The sequence below is a fragment of the Crotalus tigris genome, unplaced genomic scaffold (assembly GCF_016545835.1).
Source record: "Crotalus tigris isolate CLP2741 ecotype Arizona unplaced genomic scaffold, ASM1654583v1 scf7180000021533.416912, whole genome shotgun sequence".
NCBI lineage: Eukaryota > Metazoa > Chordata > Lepidosauria > Squamata > Viperidae > Crotalus > Crotalus tigris.
The window spans coordinates 64,524-88,602 of NW_024098554.1; the positions used below are offsets into that span (position 1 = coordinate 64,524).

Below are 24,079 nucleotides of genomic sequence, written 5' to 3' on the forward strand. Positions count from 1 at the left end.
CCTTAAAAGAATTATATTGATCATAATAGATTAGCAACAGCAGCAGAATTTTACAATAGTTATCATTACAGAAGGCAGAATCAATTACAAAATTATAAACATATTATAGCAGGAGTCTGCAACCTTGAAAACTTTAAGACTTTTGGACTTCAGCTCCAAGAATTCCTCAGCCGGCTATGCTGGCTGAATTCCACAAGTCTTACAGTTGTCAATGTTGCAAACCCCTGTATTATAGGTTATATTCAGGTTACTGCCCTTGTACAATTCACTATTCATTCTTTCTCCTCTAATGCCAGAACACTCCAAGATTCAAGCCCATCCTCACCACAGAGGTTCCCTCCTAGGTGCCTAGGCCAACTTTTCTCTCTCAACTTAACCTACTTCACAGAATTGTTGCTGGGTGGGAAAATAGTAAGAGAAACGCTCCTGAATGAAAAGTAAGATATAAATCTAATATATATATATATATACACACAAAATGCTATAGGATTATTGTTTTCAGCCAAGCACTGAAATTAAGGATATATATTGATGATCTCTTAGGCTCCAATTATCTTTAGACACATTATGCAAAATATTTAGCCGTCTAGGGAAGGTTGAGAAAAATGGAAGTAAAGAGGAGAAGGGGACAGTCAGTATCGAGGTGGATAAATGTTCCAATATTTTGAGCAGTATTCCAATATTTGAGGAGCTGCCGCAAAAAATAGGTTGTCCTATTTTCCAAAGCACCAGAAGATAAGGCAAGAAGCAATGGATGGAAACTAATCAAGGAGATAAGCAACCTAGAACTAAGGAGAAATTTTCTGCCAATGAGAACAATTAACCAGTGGAACAGACTGCCTTCAGAAGTTGTGGGTGCTCCATCGTTGGAGGTTTTTAAGAAGAGATTGGACAGGCAGTTGTGCAGAACTGCATAGGGTCTCCTGCTTGTGCAGGGGGTTGGACTAGAAGACCTCCAAGATCTTTCCAATTCTGTTATTCCGTTAAATTCAGTTATAATGGTAATGAATGCATCGTTGGAAGACCCAAAAAACCAGTTATTGGACAGATTGTCATGGAGAAAATCTATGTGGCCTCTACGAGTTAACACCAACTTGATGCATATAACCAATCAATCAATTTATGATGTCTGAAGTTCTGAGAAAGACTTGCATAGCTTGGCACAAAATTTCAGGATCTTGGGACCTTTTCACCTATTCTAATAGCTGGTTCCCCCACTAAATCAGCTAGTCCTGAGTCCATGACAAACCAGCGTATTTACTCCCAGCTACCTGGATGAACTGCACTGCACAAATGACTGAAGCATTCAACTTTGAGCCAAAGAAAGTGTGAACTAAAATGGGTTTTGTTATTTAATATGCATGATTTGTTTAAATGTAAAAAGTAGACACTGCCGTATATTATTGAGATCATAGGAAGCGGGGATGTAGAAATCAACTTTTTTCATTCCTGCTGTCATTCGGAGAAAAATTTCTTACATTGCCTTCCCATCTGCTGCACATCTTTTTTTTTTTAAATCACTTATACAAAAACAAATATGCATTGTGACTACAACTTTAATTAAATCTAAAGACGCTTTAAACAGCATATCTCAGATGTCCCCCACATGAGACACACATTTTGCCTACAGAAGATTCTAGGTTCAGTTCTGCCAGTTTTAAGTCAGACTGGTGAAGTTCGGAGAAAAGATACCCTGCAGGTCTGCTGACAGTTTGGCAGAATTCAGTGTAGGCAGGACTAAGTTGTAAGGGCTAAAAATATCACATACAAGAAACACTTATTGGATTGCAGTTTAGGTCTATGTAAAAGCAATGATGACAATCCTTGCTATGTCTGTATTTTAATATCTCTGCTGTCTGAACTGCAGTGATTAATGTTTGGCTTCCAGGTGTAATTCAAGGTGCTAGTTATTATATATGGCAAAGGGCACATATATCTGAAGGACTGACTATTCTTGTAATGTCTGTCTGTTTTATGCAATCCCGCAGTTTGTTTGCTTTGGGTCCCACCAATTAAGCAATCATTTAGTGGGATCCAGAGGATAGATGGATGTTCTCTGTTGTGGAATCTGTTGTTAGAAACAATATCCTTTTGTAGATCTCTGTGACCCTTATATTATCCATCTTCAAGCACTCTTTAAAAAAACTAACTTTTTTGCAGGCCTTGAGTTGGATATCTGGAAGAACTGTAGGAATTTTAAGGAATTTGGATGTTTTCTTTTTTGCTTGCAGAATGGACATAATTTGTATTGCTAGAGTCATTTTGTATTTATTGCTGTTACAAATTTTGTAAAGCTGTTCAGAGTTGTCTGCATTGCAGCAGCCAAATAAGCCAATAAATAAAATATTAATTGAACTATCCACTAGGTCACCAGGATTTTCTTCCTGGTTAGTTATATATAGTAACACACTCTTCAAGGTATTTGTGAAGTGAGGAGGGTGCCTTCAAATCATTTTCTGAATCCTAACAATTGCCTCGTCTAGCCTCTACACTATTCTTCAGAAGTGGTTTGCCATTGCTCTTTTCCTAGGGCTAAGAGAAAGTGATTGGCCCAAGGTCACCAGCTGGCTTTGTACTCAAGGCAGGACTAGAATTCACAGTCTCCCAACGTCTAGTCTGATGCCTTAACCACTATCCGAAACTGGCTCTCTCTGTGAAGTTATAAAAATTGATTTGCATTTCCCATTTAGGTGACTGCTTATCCAGTTTAAAAAGATCCTTGCAAAGCTCTTGATAGATACTATTAGTTTTCTTTTCTCTGAATATATGGTATCATTGACACCTTAGTCAGTTTACTACATGTCCTGAAGTCAAAAAAATTTATGAACAGATCCTTCAAGGATTACATTTCATTCTTTCTTCCCCTGATAAAATTGCCCATTTTGTTTTTAACCAGTTAGTGAGACATTAAAGTCTTCTTAGATAATGGCTTTTAAGTTTAGTCAATAACTTTTCATAGGAACGTTTGTCGGAGAATTTTTGGAAATCCAATGACACAGCACTGATACAGTCACATTCATCCTAGATGCCTGCCGATATTCAAACATTTTCAGGTGGAGTGGGATTTATTTTTTTTATAAAATCCATATTGATTTTCCTTCAGCAAAGCTTGTTCCTCTACATACTTAACTATGTTTTCTTTGATGACCTTTTCCAATTAGCCAGAAAAGACTTTGAGCTGACCACTCTATCATTTCTCAAGTCTCCTCTTGGTCCCTTTTTGTTAAAATGGCTTCTTTCCAGTCTTATTTCATTGAGGCCAATTTGAGGGACAAGTTATATATCTTGGCTAACTGGTCAGCAATTTCTAATGTCAGTGATCTGGTGAGTACACTCTTTCTATGTTTGTAAACTCATATTTTATTGTTAGCGATGACCATTCTATTTGTTTTTAAAAATGTACTCTTTTCCAGAACAAAATTCTTATTACGGGTAATCCTTGACTATGCAGCTCTAAAAAAAGTGGCTGATCCTCACACTTATAACCACTGTAGCATCCCCATGGTCATGTGATCAAAACTTGGTTACTTGGCAACTGACATGTAGTTATGATGGTTGCAGCATCCCAGGGTGATGTGATTACCATTTGTGACTTCAGGGGGCTTCTGACAAGGAAAATCAATGAGGGAAGCCGGATTCACTTAATGACTGTAAGACTTGCTTAATGACCATGGCAAAAAAAGTTTGTAAGATTGGGCCTGACTTCAACAACTCTATTGCTTAGCAATGGAATTTCTGGTCCCAATTCTGGTTGTAAGTTTGAGGACTACCTGTACCATCAAATAATTCACCTGCTCGTTTTAAGGGAATTTGCTTTGCTTACTGCAATAATACTAAATTTAGAGTTAGTAGGTGCATTACTAAAGGCTTTTCCCAATCTGGCTTTGTACTTATCTTTGGGTTGGCAGAATATGATATAATTCTGTTTCAAGTTACTGCAGTTACTTGATTTGCCTCTGAGGCAATGGGAAGACAAAACAACAGGTTTGACCATCCCTGAGGCCATCTTAGGACAGTGTCTGAAAAAGACAGATAATTCATTTTTAATTACCTATGACTTAAGTCTCCTGGCCTCCTGGGCTAGGACAAGTTGAAATCACGGATGTGGGGATAAAAGAGAGGTTGTCAGGGTATGTTCCTCCTAGGATTAAGTGAGGAAAAACCCTGGGTTACACCGAAAGGGCAAGTGGTTTATTATCTTGTGAGGTTTCTTAAACACCAAACAAAATAACAGTATGAATTTTAAATCATGACTGTTGTTTTTCAGAATTGTCTCTTTAAAGAACAAGTCTTTATGATTTCCAGTTTTTAGGCCAGGGACAAGAGAGAGAAACTAGAGTGGTAAGCCTGACATCTGTAATTCAATTGCACTTTTAAAGAAGTCTTTGATCCAGAACAGACAAAGCAAAACTAAACAACGATGCAAATCCAAAAAAGTCTAAAGAGGAAAATGTATCATTGTTGGATTATTTCCTTCACTTTCCTTCTGATATTTTTAACTGCTTTTTTCCCATTTATTTTGCTAACTTCTACACTGATTGTGTATGCTAACACTTCTTTTGGTGTACTGAAAACAGCAAAGTTTGCTTGGTACCACTGAAAAAATGTTCTGTATTATTCTCTTTATTTCTCTCTAGCATAAGTACTAAAACTATTCCAATTCATCTGGCATTTCCTCTAGTTTTTTTTCCCATTTCAACAACAGTGAAGTTGCTTGACAAAGATATCCACTGCAGTTTGGTTTATCTCTTTTGTCTTTGAACACATTTACATCCTCTCTTTTACATTACTAGCACCCTAAGGCAGTAAACCATAATCAAATACAATAATTAAAAACATAGAAGTCAGATAAACAGCATAACAACTGAAAAAGCACCCACTCAAAAGTAATCTCCCTTCTCCATTCAAGAGTATTCAGGCACAAAAGTTCTTTTTGTGTGCACATCTCTGAAAATTAAAATACTTTGTCTGGGAAAGATATTCCAAGCTTCAGGACCATAACAAACCATTATCCTGTCCCTGGTATTCTCCAAAGATGCCTGGTCTACAAGGAATAGCTGCATATTGGCATTATAGAGAGAAATCAATCTGTTATATATCATGGAGCAAAGGCTAAGGGACTTAAAACCTCATATCAACACATTAAAATGGACTCCAACTTGGCACCAATCAGAATGGACATCCCAAGTTCTCTGTCTATTCAGCTGATAGATTTATTCTTTTGCCTAAGACAGGTCACATTACAGCAATTGAAAACATTTTGATCATAGAGAGAATACAAGTAACATTGTGGCGGAGGTATTGAAGCAAGACCAGCAGAAATTATTTCCTCATTAGAGACTCACAAAAGTGATTTCAGATCTGGTCATCTGTCATAGACCAACATAATTTGTTATGAAAATAAAATGAAAGTAAACTACTGCAAATTCTGGAGAAAAGGCAAAACATAAACCCAACAGATAAATAAAACGAAATTATGTCAGGGAAGAACCAAACAAATCTAATATTGGCTTCTACAGAAACTATAGTTATAAGCAGTGGTAGAAGATGATGGCACTAGATCTGTTCCAATGGGAATCTAGAATTTCAAACATGTAGATGCCCAAGGTCAGAGGTCCCCAACTTTTACAGCTTGGTGGCCTGGTCGGGGGGAGGGGGGTGAGAGGGGAACCTGCCTGTCAGTCACACAAATCAAGCTACGCATGCGTACCAGCCTATTGCTCACACAAGTTGAGCTATGTGTATACACCTGTGTGCTCGCCAGCTGCTCGCACGTCCCAGTTATAAACAGGCCATGGCCTGGGGTTTGGGGACCCCTGCCTTAAGTTATGTAGTGAAGAAAAATGTGGGATATTTAAATGATAATTTGCTAGGCTTTAGTCTCTCAAAGAAGCCCAACTGGAATGCTTGATATCTTCCAGCTGCCAGAGAGTGTTACTCTAGGTCCTAGCACAGGGGTGGGGAACTATGGCCCTTTTACGATCTGTGAACTTCAACTCCCAGAATTCCTGAGCCAGCCATGAATTCCTGAGCATGGCTGGCTCAGGAATTCTGAGAATTGAAGTTCATAGATTGTAAAAGGGCCATTACACCTTGCTTCATGGATGAAGCAAGGTAATAACCAGGTGGAACATTGGAGGTGGAAAAATTGCTAGAAGAAGCAGAGCAAAATGACAGGTGGTTCTAGTAGGGCCAGTGGCAGCTTCTGTTCTTTTTAGATAGTCCCAAATCTCCAGCTTCAAATCATGCTACCTCCATGGGAATGTTACAAGAAATCTTTGCTTAACAACCACAACTGGGACCAGAAACTTGGTTGTTAAGCAAATTGGCTGCTATGTGAAACTGTGATTGTACTTATGATCTTACTTCAGCTTTCCTTTGCTTTACAGAGTAGGGAAGCCATAATGCAAGATTGGTCATAAAATTATTTTTTCATCACTGCCATGTCTGTGAATGATTGTGATCTACCTCTACTTGCTTTGGTCTCTTAATGTAAGAGCTATCTTTTTAATTTCCCACAATGTCCCTGACACAGTTACTATGTGAGAAATGGAAATAACCTCCTTCTGTACCATTAGTGCCAAATGGAATATGAATATAGGAGACGTTCAAAAGACATACCAGAAGTCAATTTTTCAAGATCCCCCCTGAAATAGAGACAAAATTATTCTACAAAGTTGAATAGTAGACATAAGAAAGTCAATTTCCATAGAGTGCATATTGAAGTTTCTTCCAAAGAATGAGGCAATGATTATCAAGTGGGATTCTTTTAAAAGGGTATTGTATAAATTCATGAAGACAAAGCCAACAATGGCAACTTGCAAAAATGGATATATACTAGCTGCTGGGTCAGAAGTCATGCACTTCAATATAATATCACAAGCACAACAGAAAACTAGAATTGCCATCACCTATTGCTTGTGTTCTACCCAAAGACATCTTGATAGTCATTGTGGGAAATAGGCTGCTAGTATGAGAACAAGCAGTGATTTGATTTTGCAAGACTCTTTTTATTTTCTATTTCAGCTAACACTGTTATCTTCTAGGTGTTTTTTGTTCCCAAGGTTTAAAGATACTTTTTTATTGTTGTTGCTATTTTTACTTGCTCTTTAGAGTTTGATTTTAGACTATGATTTAATACTTCTTATTTTAGTATGCTGTTAGATAATGTTTATTAATATTGATTGCTCAAAACTATCTCAAAATAAAGACTTATTCTTTACACTGGAAAGTTCTCAGTTCTTTTATGCCACCCAATTTTGTTCTTGACAACTTTTGCAAGAAAACTTTCTGTTGATGCTTATATCCTTCTCCCCTATGGCAATGCATAGTCCAACGCACAGTAACTACGTTTGCTCTTTGGCTTATTTTGATCCCATTATATCAGATATGTGTTACTCTTTGAGTACATTATTTAATATTTCAATTTATATTCCACCTTTTTTAGGCCTCCTGGGAACTACACATTACAAAACAAAGAATTGTATAAATGAATTAAATATGCTACATTTCCTGACAGTCCCTCTCTTATACAACTGTAGGAGCTTTGTGCTTATAGTTGGTCACCCTTGATTTATCAAGACACTAATAAGACACAATAACAATTTCCAGTTCACTCTGAAGCAATTAGCCTTCAACTACTCTTCCAAAGCATTTAATACATTATTCTCAACAGTTACTGAGATGTGCAGAAATTAAAATTGCCTACTCTGAATGAAGTATAATTGGCTGGTAACTGATTTATACATTTTAGAATCATTGGAAAGGACAGAGGAGATTATCTAGTCCAACTTCTGATCAAGTACAAATTTATTATTGTAACCTGTTATTACCTGAGAATATCTCCACTTCTGGCATTTGATACTTGCTGGTTCAGGCAAATGAGGCATCACAGCTTTCAATTCATTTATAATCAACTGCTGGACCTTTTCTTTGTCCCATTCCAAATGTTCAGTTCCAAAACCCACAGTGGTATGAACAACAACAGATGGACCAATGTCAGGTGATTCTGTAATAAACAAAGCAGAAGATGTAATAATAATAATAATCATAAAGTTGGAAGGGACCTTGGAGGTCATCTAGTCCAACCCCAGCTCAGGCAGGAAACCCTATACCAGACATGTCAAACACAAGGTGCGGGGGCCAGATGTGGCCCACAAAGTGGTTTCATGTGGCCTGCGAAGCCATCCTGGAAACAGTGAGGGAATGGCCCCTGCTGCCTTGGCCCTGGCTGGCTGGGAGCCAATGTACAATTTTGTGGTGGCCATCTATGCTGAAACGCATTTAGTCTTAGCTCCACAAGGCCGTCTAGAAACAGCAAGGAACTAGGCCCTGCCATATCGGCCCCGCCCCCTGGGTGCATGCTGGGGAAGTGTCACCCTTTGTGAGGAATGAAGAAATGGACCATGCCTTGGCGCTTGCTCCGGTCCCACCCCCTTCTGCCAGAGACCTTCAAATCTGTCCCACTCCTGCCAGGCCCCCACAGGCACCCTTGATGCGAACGATATAGAGCTGGCCATGCCCACCCAGTAGGCCACACCCACTCCATCCACACCCACCCAGTAGGCCGCACCCACCCTGGCCACACACACCCAGCCCCCCTGAGGGCAACCGCAATGCTGATGTGGCCGTCAATGAAATTGAGTTTGACACCCCTGCCCTATACCATTTCAGACAAATGGCTGTCCAGTCTCTTCTTAAAAACTTCCAGCGTTGGAGCATTCACCGTTTCTGGAGGCAGATTGTTCCACTGGTTAATTGTTTTAACTGTCAGGAAGTTTCTCCTTAGTTCTAGCTTGCTTCTCTCCTTGCTTAGTTTCCATCTGTTGCTTCTTGTCCTGCCTTCAGTAGCTTTGGAGAATAGCTTGACTCCCTCTTCTTTTTGGCAGCCCCTGAGATAATGGAACACTGCTATCATGTCCCCCCTCGTCCGTCTCTTCATTAAACTAGACATAGCAACCATTCCTTATATGTTTTAGCCTCCAGTCTATAGTTGGCATCAACAACATCCCCCCTTATGGATATCTTATGTTCAAAATTAGACGATTTAAACAAGGATATCTCTCCATCTAGGAAATTATGATAACTAAGAAAAATTTATTGCTACTGCTCATGAGATTTGGTTAGACGTACCGGTCCTCAATTTACAACCACTCATTTAATAATGGTTCTAAGTTATAAAAGCTTCAGAAAAAGTGACTTATGATCTGTCTTCAAAATTATGATTTTTACACCACCGCTATGACCATGTGATCGTAATTTAGGCTTTTCGCAACTGGATCACATTTATGATAATTGCAGCATCTTGCAGTCACATGATCACAAATTGTGACCTTCTCAGCTGGTTTCCAACAAAAAAAGTCAATTGGAGAAGACAGGTTTACTTAAAAACTGGGCGATTCATTTAATAACCATGTGATTATCTTAACAACTGCATTGTTTAGTGATCAAAATTCTGGTCCCAACTGTGATTGTAAGTCACTATTCCAGTGGTGGGATTCAGCCGGTTTGCACCACTTTGGCAGAACTGGTAGCTAATTTTTTGTTGCCCAGGCCCAGAATGAACTTCTGGAAGCAGCATCCACATAGAGAACCGGTTGTTCACATATTTGAATCCCATCACTGGACTACCCATATACGGTGTTCTATTACAGAGGATTCCAAGTTGCCTAAACTCCAACATGGTAGGAAAAAGAAATCAAAATAACAAATGGCAATGTTGTAATTATTTTGTTGTTGCCTCTGCAATTTCTTGGTAAATTTTTTCAAAGTGGTTTGCCATTGCCTGCTTCCTAGAGCTGAGAGAGCAGGACTCAAATTCATCATCTCCAGTTTCTAGCATGATGCCTTAACCCAGTGGTGGCGAACCTATGGCACGTATGCCAGAGGCGGCACTCAGAGCCTCAGTGGGCACATGTGCTGTTGCCCCAGCCATGCCTCCCCCTCTTCACCAGCAACCCCCCCCGGAGGAGAGTCGCCCCTGGGCGCAGCGTGCGGAGCAGCGCAGCCAAGGACATGGCAGCTGGGCAGCGGGGACAAGACTCCGCCCTTGTGTCCCATTGCATACAGATGATGCTACAGGATGTGGGTGGAAGGTGTGGCAGCCATGGCGCTGCTGGGCCGCCTGGGCGATCTGCGGCAGGCCATGGAGGTAGTGGGTGGTCCTGCAGGCAGGCGGAGCAGAACGGTTTTGGGCACTTGGTCTCTAAAAGGTTCGCCATCACTGCCTTAACCAATACACCAAAGTTAGATCACCTGTAACATAATACAACAAATAGTAACTTCCATACCATAACCCTTTCTTTAATAAAACAATAGCACTTTAATTACATCTCCTGTTCAATCCAGTAAAGATATATAACTGGCTTTTCTACACACACAACACAACACACACACACCTAGCACTGTGCTGGTGGATGATCCTTTAAAGTAGCTTAATTACATGTTAATTAGAAGGGTGACGGAATAGAAGCATGAGGTGGAGAGTCTCAAACCCATCCTTCCACCACTTCAAAATTACTGACTAAAAGTGGAGGAAGGAGAACCATTGTACAGATAGTCCTTGACATACAACCATTCATTTAGTGACCTTTGAAGTTGCAATGGCACTGAGAAAACTGTCTTATGATTGGTTTTCACACTTACGACCATGGTCATGTGATCAGAATTCAGGCATTTGGTAACTGACATGTATTTATGAGAGTTGCATTACCTGTTTCACCTCTCCCAGTCCTCAGTGGTAGTCCGGAAGGATATTATGATTGATGGTATTGAAGGCAGCTGAGAGGCCATGCTCAGCCCATTCTGATCCTATCACCTGAGAATAGGCTGAGCATGGCATGCCCTGACAACTTTATGATTTTTGCCTGTGGGCTTTGCTAGTGTGTACACCCTGACCTGAACCTGGCCTGACTATAGATTTAACTGTTTAATCTTTTGATTTATTTACTTGGTTTTTACCAAAAAAAGTCTGGAAATTAAATTACGAACTGTGGAGCATTCCCCTGAGAGTCAATGGGTCTGTTGCACAATAAATGTAATTTATTTTCTTTCTTGAGAACATTTAATTCTTTCACTTGGTTTCATCGGAATTTTAGAATACCTAGAAATGCCCCACAATAAATCTTCAACTTACACAAAGCCAATAGAGAGTGGTTGATGATTTGGTAAAGTGTAGGTTTGACACACATTCCTTTTTTTCACTCAAGCTACAGTGTGATATGATTAGTTCTATCTGCAAAAAAAACCCCTTCTTTAATACAACTACAAGAAGCATAGGAACCTTCTCTCCTGTGCATCTGGTTAACCTAGCTAGTCCCAAAGAAGGCCTGACCAAACCAATTATTCTAAACATTTCAAAGCCTCTAGTGCAGGGGTCTTCAAACTTGACTCTTTTATGACTTGTGGACTTCAACTCCCAGAATTCCTCAGCCAGACAGGCTGGCTGAGGAATTCTGGGAGTTGAAGTCCACAAGTCATAAAAGGGCCAAGTTTGAAGACCCCTGTTCTAGTGGTCTTGTAGGACATAATTATTTCAAGAGACTTGCATGATGCTGTAAAGAACCATCCATGTTCACAGGGAAGAATCTTTCTTGCTTATGTAACATCACCTGACTCCTGATTCAACTAGGCCAAAATTAGATGAAAGAGTGATATTATTACCTAGAATAGGAAAGATAACCTGTGTCCCCAAAGTTGCTCCCAATCTCTTTTTGTTTACCTCTGATCCCTTTCTGATGATGCCATTGTACAATTTAATATTACAATGAGGTGAAAAACACTTAAATGCAATGGAACCTTTAATACAGTTCTGAGTAGTAACATCAATACAGAAAACCTTCCAACCTAACCCACCCTGCACAAATAATGAAAAACAGCATGTTGGCATGCCCTGACAACTTTATGATTTTGTTGTGGGTCCTCTACTCCAGGGGTCTCCAACCTGTGGGGCCACAGCCCACTACTGGGCCGCAGCCTATTGGGCACCAGGCCACGTGAGTGGCTGGCCAGTGTGTGTGCGCACAGCCCCAAGTGTTGCTGTGAGGGTTGCGGATGCTTGTAGCCCCACTCACGCGAGCAACGGCTGTTTGTGTGCATGCATGGATTTACCCCTCTCACAAAACCATCCCTTCTTTCCCTCCTCCACCCGCTCTGAGCTGCTAACCCCAATAGGCTGGGGAACTCTGCTCTCCCTGCAAATGCTAAATGTTGAAATACAGGCATAGCACATATGCTTTTATACTACAGAAAGATAGTACAGGTAGTCCTCGACTTACAACAGTTTGTTTAGTTACCATTCAAAGTTATAATGGCCCTGAAAAGTGACTTATGACCATTTTTCACACTTACGACTGTTGCAGTATCCCCATGGTCATGTGATAAAAATTCAAACATTTGGCATGTGACTCATATTTACAACTGTTACAGCATTCCAGAGTCACGTGATCCCCTTTTGCGACCTTCTGACAAGTAAAGTCAATAGTGAAACCAGATTCACGTAACAACTGTGTTACTAATTTAACAATTACAGTGATTCACTTAACAACTGTGGCAAGGAAAGTCATAAAATGGGGTAAAACTCGCTTACCAAATGCCTCGCTTTGCAACATAAATTTTGGCCTCAATTGTGGTTGTAAGTCAAGGACTACCTGTACTGTTCTTTAGTCTACTAGCAAATAATTTAGCAAGCTGAAGTGGAGCACTATTGAGCTGAGAATTAATTACACTATGTTTTATCTACCTAAGACAGGCACTGGAAACTTTTTTAGTTGTGATTACAGCTCATGAGTTCCCACCCATGAAATAGGATGAGAGGATACAGATTCTTATCCTTCTCCTAAGCCTAAGGAAATGTATTTGCTTAAGTCTAGACAGTCTTTTTTATGTCTATTGCCGGCTACATCACAGCCTAGTTTTCTTCAGGTCACCTGAAGCACCTCTGGACTTAAATTTATGTGTTGTGCCTATCCAATATAGATTTTTCTGTTTCCCCCAAAGAGATATATAAGGGTTAAGCTGCCCAGGAGCACTGAACCATGGTGAAGAGAGGATTGTTTTCAGTAAAATAAATAAAGGATCCTGGGCTCACTCAGCAAAAAGGATTTGCAATTAAAAAACTGTGGGGTTTTTTGGGGGGGGGGGGATGGCAGCAGAGAACTTTCTATGACTTTGGCTGAAATCTAAACTGTTTCAAATTTATCAGTGAATTTATTGAAGCAAGTTTGTTCTTAAAATTGGGTTGGAACCTAACATTCAAAACATATTGAGCAAGATCAGATTTTGAATACAATCACATATTTTTTAGACAAATATCATAGCTGAACTCGGAGAACAGTAATTCGGAGAAACATGGAAACAGCCCAAAAGTAAAAGTGATACAACAGAATTACATTTTCTTGTGCTTTATATATTTGGTACTTTTTCTGCACTTAGCTTAACATAGATCTCATAAGATTGCAGGCATACAACTCATTCATCATGAGAAAATGTCAAACTGTAAATTGGGCTCAAAGATTAGGTATAATCCAGTTTGGTTGTGTATATCCACAAGAGATGATAGGAATGAAGCAAACAAACTACTATTCAAGGACCAGGGAGGATTATTTCTCAGACATTAAGTGTTCATGATGCTTAAGAATCACTGCTTTCTCTAGAAGGATGACCTATTCCAAATGGAAAAGTAGCTAATAGAAAAAGTCCATCCTGGTCAGAACAATAGATACAGCAACTGTGCAGAAAAGAGAGCAGCAATAAAAAAGGACTTCTTCTTTGTTATAGAGAAATTTCTGTTCTCAAGGGTCCTTTGCTTATTTATTGCCAGCAAAGGGATTAAAAAAATAAAACCATAATGACTATTCTTTTATCTAAAATGCCTTCAACCTCATTTGCAAAGTCTGTGATAGTTTAGACAGCAGCAGCTAATGAGTCCTCTGAAATCAGATGTTCTTTGCAGGAAAAAATATAAAGAAAAGAGCATTTATTTGTAGATGATTGATACAAAGTATGACTTTTATGGGAAAATTGCATTCCAAACTCAAAGGACGTAGTGTTGAAAAATATTGCTCTAGAAATTCTGGATTTAATCCTCCCAAGATACATACTCTAGTTTGGCAGCCTATTCAGTTTAACAGCCAGTGTCATTCATGATAAAGCCGAGAGACTCAAGAGGTTTCAGAGCCATAGCATGATGAATCATGATACTGGCAAAAGGGATTTAAGGAGTTGAGAACAAGTGCCATGAAAGGGCCCTTACCTGCTTCAAAGTGGCTTTTCTACACTAAAATTAAAGTGCTACATAGGCCCTTGTACTGAAATGATATAAAGAAGGCTACAAAGAAGGTCAGCTTTAAGACCTTCAGCCAAACTAGCTACTATAATTCTTCCTAAGCAAGGATAAAGGTATTTATGAAAGCTGTAAAAGAGATTTTCATACCAATTGGCTGTTAACTTACCTCAGGGGTTTTCAAAGTTGGCTCTTGTATGATCTGTGGACTTCAACTCCCAGAATTCCTCAGCCAGTGAGCCAAGTTTGAAGACTCCTGCCTTACCTCAATTCCTTCCTCAGGTGTAGTGATAATAGTATTTCTTCAGGATATCTACATCAGGGGTCCTCAACCTTGGCAACTTTAAGACTTGTGGACTTCAACTCCCAGAATTCTACATAATCAAGCCACGGTGGCTTCTTATTGGCTGTTATTATCCACCCAGCCATATATCATAATAGTTTTTGTCCAGAAATTTTGTCTTGTCACTTTTTTTTAAAAAAAGGAATGAAATAAAATGTCCACAAACACACACACAATATTAAATACAAGGGCTTAGATAACAGGTGTCAAACTCGATCGCATCACGTGACGTATCGGGACATATTGGGATGCTTTTCGCCTTTGTGGAGCCAGGGTGGGCGTGGCCTGCACATGATGCATCCAGCCTCCAGTTTGACACCCCTGGTTTAGATGTTTTAAAAAGCTGAGCAACTTGCAATCAGTACTGCCCTTTGTGAGCCTTTAAATACAGTTTCTGATATCAAGGAATTTGAGAACAATTCTTCTGGAATTTGAGAGTAATTCTTCTACATGGAGGATTCCTGGCTAACCTTACAAGGCTAATTTCAGTATATTCAAATTGTCTGAACAAATTTTAAGTCATTAAAAAAAGAAAGATTTTATTTGTTGTTGTTTCTTTGTTTTGCTTAATTGTTTCTCTCAATATCCTGCACCACATGACTCAAGCCCCACAGGTCCTTCGGATGAGGTAGAGATGATGAAAGTGAAAACAATGCAGAGACTGTTTTTAAGTGAAAGCTTTGTTTAGAAAGAGAGTGACACAAATATTAATGGCACCTGCTCATCAAAAAAGTACAGAAATGAGCTTAGTATAGAAAAAATACAGAAATGAGCTTAGTTATTCCAATGTGAAAGAATAGTTTTTATAAGCTTATTGTGCAAATTGTTTTCTTTCTTGAACTCTCACACTTGAAAGCTTGATAGAATAAACCATTCTTATTCTATTACCATAATCTTTTCACTTAATTTTCTTTGGATTTATAAAGTTATATGAGCTGCTGTTAATACACTTATAATAATTTCAACACTCAACCTGAAAAATAATCTTTAACATAACAAACACACTAATAAGCGGACTACTGTAATGATAAATAACTGTTCTATATTTTATTTCTGTTAAGATGGAAATCTAGTATTATTTAATTCTTGGACAAGATACATTAAAAAGAACAGGTTGATTTTTACTGATTTAAACCACAAATATTTATCATAGTGAGTAAATTCTTATTTCAAGGATATAAAATTACACATAGATCATTTTATGACAAACCTTTTAAGTTTGCGCACCATATTATCTGAGGTATCTAAATCCAAATCTATCTCTATATTAATCTTGGGCTTTGCTAGAAAATGCTCTTTTCCACTTTAATCTCATAGAGATTTTAAAGTGCATTTCTGTTTTCACTGTTATATGCTGCTTAATGCTTTATTAAAATAAAGAATCCAGAGGTTCATTTACCAAATTTTAAAGGGTTCTAGGTGAAGCGTTCTTTCATTTGTTATGATCTTGTATTATCTACCATCTCTTCTGTCTTTTTCTTAACTAGGAAAAGAAACTTGTTAATGGAGGAAAGCTGGATAACGGTCCAGTGTTTTTGGACTGTGACAAGGAACTCTCAACCTCAAAACACGCTGTGGGATATCACATCCATTAAAAATGCCCAGGTTCAAAGAGAAAGAGGGAGAGAATTCTTGATTTTTTAAAATAAAAGATGGGCACCCATAAGCTGCAAACCACAAGTACTACATTAATTCTGGTGTGCCCCTAATTTTGCTGCTAAAATACATTCCCCACTACAATTCTCTTTAAAAATGTCATCCCCCATTGGTTATATAAACATATCAATTAATCACTAAAAGTAAGGTCCCTGATTACAAAAAGTTGGCTCACCCCTTGCTTAGACAATAACGGTTCAACTAACCATATTAATAATAAAACTTTTAATAATTCCATTAGTACATGCTAATTTGACAGGTAAGTGAACTTAGGAAGTTTCTTACTTCTTCTAATATCGCAATCCTATCTAGCTTACACAGGAGTAAATCCCATTGATCTCAATGGGCAGTTCTTAAATGTTACAAATAAATAAATGCTTTCAAGAATAATTACTGGTCTTATTGACCTTAAAAGAGCACTAACATAGTACTGAAAGGAAGACCAACTAGAACTCAATTATCAGAAAACTAAAATCATGGCCTTTGCCAAAGAGCCACAAGATTGAGTAGATCTCCTGTTTCAAATACCTGGGAACAGTCCTTCAGTTTGATGGCAGTAGAAAAGCCAACAGGACTACATTGCTTAAAATATGGGGAGAAACTCATCTCCCATTTTTTAAGACAAGAGCAGGCCACAATATACGTGCAAGACTCAAATTATTCAAGTCAAGACAATAGCACAACTTATTTATGGTGCCCAGCTAGGCCCTTATTCCAGGTTTGCCCCACTGGAACTTGTCCAATCCAAATCTCTAAGTCTCAAATGTGTCTCAGATGTCATCTTGAGGCTAGAGGCAGGTCTCATGAAAGTGGAGGCTAGAGTGTGGATGACTACTAGCTCAGACATTCCATTTTTCCCCTTGGGATAGCTCCATTAACTATGAGTGATGATTTTCTATCCACATGGAAACAGGCAGAGGAACTAAACTCTCCTTGGGCTTTTCTCCAGAGTGTTCTATCTAGCATAGGATATGATTAGGCAAAGCACTCATTAAACAGTGTGTAGCAGACAAAGAGCACCAACTGGATCCAGCTAGGTCCCCAGACTTTAGTGCCTATGAATCCAACAGATACTCTGTGTCCCCTATGGCATACTTAAGTCTAAGTATGTAAGCACCAGAAAGCCTTTACTCTGGCACGATGTCATTCCCTCCCTTCACCTGTCTTAAAGATTGATATAGGAAGATTCTATACCCAGGAAAGACAATGCCCCTGTGACTCTGACACACAGAAACAACAGAGCATATGCTTCTTCAGTACTAGTAGTATAGAGATGTTTGTACTAGCCTTATCTCATAATTGCTTCATAAATAACATGGCTCAAAGGATAATTCTACACCTTGCTGTTTTTGATAACAACCTAATACAGTATATATTGTTGCCAAGTAGCATGCTTAAAATTTGTCAGATGATGATCTGTACCATAAACTAAAGTTAATGAGCATCTAATTTGCCATACTAGTATACTCTATAATTTGATATAATAATCCATAAACTACCTATATGCTCCCCTATACCCATCTAATGCTCCTTTCCCTCCTTTTAGATTCTTTCACACTTGTTTTGGTATATACTGTCTGTCTCTCTGTTCATCCATCCATCCCTCCTTCCTATTTTTCTATCATCTCTCTTATACACTCTCTCTTATATACATACACACAAATTTTCCAGCTTTCCATATGTATTTTAGACTCTGATATATCTTCTATGTTTTTAATTGACTGTACCCTCTACCTTGTGCTGGCCTATGACCATAATAAAGATTGATTCATTGATCAACAATTGAATCAAATCTTTTAATGTATAATTTAAAGACTTGATTCAATTTCATTCTATAATATATGAACGTAACGACCATAATGTGAGAATGCAAATTCTGTTGGATCCTGGCTGCATGTCTTTCACAGATAATCAGGAAGCCCATCAAGAGATGCTCTATATGTCTCTGGGTTTCCTACTTTATGGAGGGATGGAAGGGTAGGTTTTCTTAAAAAGAGAGGTTCTGGACTAAAACTAGAAAGACTCAAGTCCCCCACAGAAACTCACAAGGAAACAATGAGCTAGTCATTCTCTTTTAGATTCAACAGAGTTCTGTCAGAGAGAGAGAAAAAAGTCAATTTAAAACATTTAAAGCTCCTAGAAAAAAAGATGGGATGGATAGATGGGTGGATGGAATGAAGGAAGGTAGGTTGGTTGACCTGCTTGTTTTGGAAAACTTGCACTTTGTCTATGTACAGATTTATCTTTGTGTTCTTTCTGTCTTTCAAGGTAGCAAGTGCTTCAAATCTCCAGTGTATTTGGACAATTGCTTTCACTTTGTGCAAAGAATTAAGGGAGGGAGGAAGAATCTTTCCATAATGAAAAATAGTCTTAAGTTTAATATGTATGTAGCAATTAACAGTGAATAAAAATACATTCCTTTGATTCTAAAAATAAACTTGGAATTTCCTCCGAAATGTCAGTATTGACGTTAGTGTTACTCTTAATTTTTTAGGTCACTCTTAATTTTTTTTAATTAAAAATTCAAAAGGCTTGCCGACCCTTTTCTGTTCTCCATGGAGTTACTATAATGTACAGACCACATTATTACAGGGACTCACTAAAGACAGCACTGGGATAATTTATTCTGTCTTTCAGTTCTTTGTGAATCATTTCATTATAGTATTGTAAGCAACAGGAAAGGAATCATAAAGCGAACTGATAAAAGATAAGGGCTTGAATGAATTGGTGACATGACATGTCAAGAGAAATTTTACCTAGAATTTCTTCAAAAACATATGATTCCAAATGAAATCCTACCTCAAAAGGTAAGGGAATAACATGCTGAATTTGAGTAATACCAAATATCAGCAGGCCCATAAATAGAAAAATAGAACATAGTTCTATAATGTCCAGTATATTGGGTGGATTAAGAATTCATGCTGGAAAATTCTCTTCATCCCACAGAACCTATTTAAAAGCATATAAACTATTTAACATTCATGCAAAAATTAAAAAAAAATAGAAGACTCCACTGTACCCAAAATACAGGTGTTTTCCAGGAGACGAATTCTTGAGTACTTTATACTTGTGGGGGGAAGAGTTTTTCCATTGGCAAAGCTAGGTTTTCAATAATTAATAAGGGTTGGTACTGACTTATGTAAGAATCTGTACCTTTAAAAGGGCATAGTGTTGAACAGCAAGATTCTAATAACACATTGGACTATGCAAGGTTATCTTCACTAAAGGACTGGGATTTGACCATTTTTAAAACAGTAACATGGACTTGACCAAAGTAGGCAGGTTATTTAGCTCCACATGCTCTTCATTGCCTTTGATTCACACTGTTCATGCATGCATGAAAAGTTTCACTAAATAGTTTTTATTATATGCCAAAAGGGAAGGCATATAGAAGCACAATAAAAAAAAGAATAATGTTAAGCCTCCAAACATAAGCCAAGATAGTGGTTTTTGTCAACATTTAAAAATCTAACATAATTCAGGCAATAAATAGTACAAAGTATGAAAACACACTCGGAGCCAGGTTAAAATTTTATAGCCAGCTGAGAAGTAAAAACTTCAAACAACTTGAATACTTGGTGAAACAGAATAAAGTTTATACTAGATGTCAAAAAAATAATAATCAAGAATGAAGAGACCAAAATTAAATGAAAATGGAAAATTTCAGAATTGGAAACCAAATCTAATCTGTGTCAATGCTGTATACATCCCCATGCTTCATTTCTGAGCAAATAATTTGAAAAGTCATCAGGTTTTCATGTGGAATAGTTGGTGTTTACCTCCCAATTTATATATTTTCCAGTGAGATATCTACAATTCTCCAACGTATGTATTATAAGTAAGTGTGTTTGTGTGTGTGTTGGGAAAAGGGAGGGGGAAGACTTTCTAAAACATGTTCTAATTTGAGACAACTTTTCCAAATGTATGCTAATCTGTTTAAATGTTCCTAACTGGGAATGACAAAACAGTAGAACATCATTCTCTATTACAGCCTGAGATGAAATAGAATTTGCTTTGGCAGGTTACTGTAAGTACTCAGTTATGAATTTAAATACTTGGTCATTTTTCTAAAAATTGTGAAATGCATAGCTTGATTTCTGCATGATTTGGGAAGACCTAAAAACAGGGACTGGGGCGCTCTCCTAACATATGAGAAATGTGGATCTAGAGTCTTTTGATCACCCATAATCTTTGGCTATTTTCACTTATTTCTACTGATGTGCTCTGAGGTCCCCTTTCAATATTCTTGTCTTGATAACTATGTACTAAATTCCCACCTAGGGGTTCTGTAATCTTCAGATTCTCCATTTTATGATTTGCTTCTAGTTTTAAACCTACTTTGAGGTAAAACGGAAGCCAGCAAGCTAAGAAACATTATTTTCTTCTGGCTTTGCTGCATGATATAGTTGGCATCATGTTAGGATGCCTACGCATAGCATGCAGACAAGACAAAGAAGAATGATGCCTTCTGCCTTCTTCTAGTAAATCCCACTCTTTTTTTTAGGTTCTATGCAATGGAGCTGGGCAAAAATGCCGCTCTTCAAAAGAAGAGAGACCTGTTCTATACATGTCTCAGTTATAATATCTATGCAATGATAATGAGCATAGCAAGAATTATTTTATAAATAATCATTGCTATTAATTTAATATAATTAATATAATTATGTTTAAATATACACATTACATGAGCATAATAAGAATTATTCATCAAAACTGTATATGTTTTTGGTTAGTGTGATTTCATTATGAGCGTCCTAGTTTGCAGAGATTTGCATTACTCTGAAGAGGATAGATATAGGCATAATAATAAAAACTATCTCTATTTTTCTTATTCAACTATTTTATAGTTTAAGGTGGGGTGGGGGTGGGGTGGGGTGGGGTGGGTGGAATAGAGAATAAGAAATCACCTTAGAAAACCTCAGATTAAACAGAAACACCAGCCACTGCAACTATTTATGTTTTGCTACTAACAAACACTATTATTCCACTCCTTTCCTTGGAACAGAATTGCAAAATCTAACAAGTTAACAAGGGACAACAAAATACACAAAAAAGAGGAGGGGCTCTTTGTCATAATGAGGCCTTGTGGGAAGTAAAGTATGTAGGAAGCACATCACAATAGTAATGGGGGACTTTAACTACCCTGACATCAACTGGGAGACAAACTCTGCATCAAGTGGAAGATCAAGCAGGTTCCTGGCAAACCTAGCAGACAACTTCGTCTCCCAAAAAGTAGAGAAGGGAACTAGGGGATTAGCCGTTTTGGATCTAATTCTCACTAACAGAGATGAAATAATAGAAGGTGTTGAAGCCATAGGAACCCTGGGAGGAAGTGATCATGCAATATTGGAATTCAACATTATGGAAGCACAGGCAATAGAACACAGTCAAACTAGAGTCTTGGACTTCAAGAGAGCTAATTTCAATAAACTTAGAGAGGGCTTGGGAAGTATTCCATGGATGAGAATCCTCAAGGGGAAAACAACTCAAGAAGGTTGGAAAATTTTGAAAAATGAGATAATAAAAACCCAGTCTAGCACAATACCAACGAAGAGACGAAAAATAACAGCTCTCAAAAGAAACCAGCATGGCTGCATAAAGAACTCTCTGACAAAGTGAAACATAAAAAGGACAAGTATAGAAAGTGGAAAGAGGGGCACATAATTAAGTCAGAATATCAGCAAATAGCCCGAGCCTCCAAAGATGAAGTGAGGAAAGCCAAGGCTCAAAATGAACTAAGGCTTGCAACCAAAGTCAAAAATAACAAAAAAAGCTTCTTTCAACATGTAAAAAACAAGAAAAAAGTGAAGGAAATGATTGGTCCATTAGTAGGTGAAAGTGGCAAGAAGTTGACAAGCAACAGGGAGAAAGCAGAACTATTTAACTCGTTTTTTGCATCCGTCTTTACAAAGGGAAAAAACAGACCAACCTATCAAAAATAGTGCCATAAAAAACAGAATAGAAACACAAGTTAAGATAGGCAAGAAAATGGTAAGTGAGCACCTGTCCAGACTAGACGAGTTCAAATTGCCAGGACCAGATGGATTACACCCCAAGGTTCTCAAGGAACTGGCAGATGTGATCTCAGAACTACTGAACTATATTTTTCAAAGATCCTGGAGCACAGGGTAACTACCAGAGGACTGGAAAAGGGGCATTGTCTTACCTGAACGCCTTTTCTCAGCATGATGATGTAGAATCCACCGGATGGGTTATTTCAGCCTTCCTGCTCAGATAGGTCAGAACTTTGGCCACGCCTCCCTCAGGGTGTGTCTTCCCAGTTTTGACGAGGCAAAGCATCTCTGACGAAGTCCGGTGCACTGGCTCCAATTATCAAGATGCCTGCCTAGACTGCCTCATGGGAGGGTGTGGATTCTACATCATCATGCTGAGAAAAGGCGTTCAGGTAAGACAACGCCTCTTCTCCAGCATCATGAGTGTAGAATCCACCGGATGGGACATACCAAAGCTGCTCATGTCCCTATGGGGGGGGAGTCTAGGCTTGTGTCCCCTGCGAAGAAACAACCTGTTGTAGGACCCGTCTGCCAAACGCGGCGCCCGCCACTGCAAACCTATCTATCCTGTAATGCCTGACAACTACTGAAGGGGAGGACCACGATGCTGCCCTACAAATCTCCTCGACCGAAGCCTGCGTGGATCAAGCAGCAGATGCAGCAGCGCTGCGACTGGAATGAGCCGTAATGTGTGCAGGAACTGGAAGAGACTGAGACAGATAGGCCTGAGCAATGCATGCCCTTATCCACCTACCGATGGTCGAAGAAACCTTCTGACCCATGGCGGAGGGTTGAAAGGACATGAACAAGGCCTCTGACTTTTGGAAAGCCGAGGTCTGCTTGACATAGTGACGCAGAGCCCTGCGTATGTCCAATTTATGCCACTGTTGTTTTAGACTATGAGAAGGATTCGGACAAAAATCAGGAAGAACTAGATCTTGGGACCTGTGAAACAAGGTATTGACCTTTGGAATGAAGGAAGGGTCCAATCTGAGGACCACCCTATTCTCAAAGAAGGTACACAAATCACTCCTAACTGAAAGTGCGGCCAATTCCGATATTCTTCTAGCCGATGTTATGGCTAATAGGAATGCCACCTTCAAAGAGAGAAAATGAAGAGAACAAGAACTGAGAGGTTCAAACGGAGGAGAGATCAGAGCCTGCAACATCTTAGGTAGGTCCCACGACGGATAGCGATGGACTGTGGGCGGCCTAGTGCTAACTGCCCCTTTGAGAAAAGCACTAACTGCTGGATGTTGCAACAAAGGAACCAAGTTGTCACAGGTAAGGACCATTGACAGGGCCGCTACTTGCCTGCGGATGGTACTGGGTAATAAACCCTTGTTCATATCTTCCAGCAGATAATCCAAAATATTGGGAATTGTGACTGAGAGTGGCCTGAGATTTTGTTTCTTGCACTACATGCAGAAGTTTCTCCATGTGGCGTCATAAATCCTATTAGTCGAGGGGCGCCTGGAGGCTTGAATCATCGAGATCACCCCGGATGAATAGGATTGCCTAGCTAAACTTTCCCGCTCAAGTGCCAGGCAGCTAATTGGAGCCACTGTGGGTCTGGATGTTGAAGGTTCCCTTGGCTGAGAGCCACCCAATCCGGGGGAATCCTCCACGGTGGTGAGAGAGAAAGATCCACAAGGTCGGCAAACCACGGACGCCTTGGCCAATGTGGAGCAATCAAGATTACCTCTGCCCTTTCCTGAATCAGTTTGCGGATTGTTGCCTGTAACAATGGAAGGGGGGGAAATGCATACAGCAGGTCCCCCAGCC

The 24,079-nt window shown here is 39.0% G+C and overlaps 1 protein-coding gene across 3 annotated transcripts in view; it reads right to left on the reverse strand.

Moving 5' to 3' along the window:
• RNLS (renalase, FAD dependent amine oxidase) overlaps window positions 1-24,079 on the reverse strand; it is a 210,082-nt gene that overhangs the window by 8,950 nt on the left and 177,053 nt on the right. For all 3 annotated transcript variants that reach the window (XM_039318782.1, XM_039318783.1, XM_039318781.1), the window contains one exon: window positions 7,833-8,008. In XM_039318782.1, coding sequence (XP_039174716.1) covers window positions 7,833-8,008 — 176 coding nt within the window. The remainder of the gene's footprint in view (window positions 1-7,832; window positions 8,009-24,079) is intronic.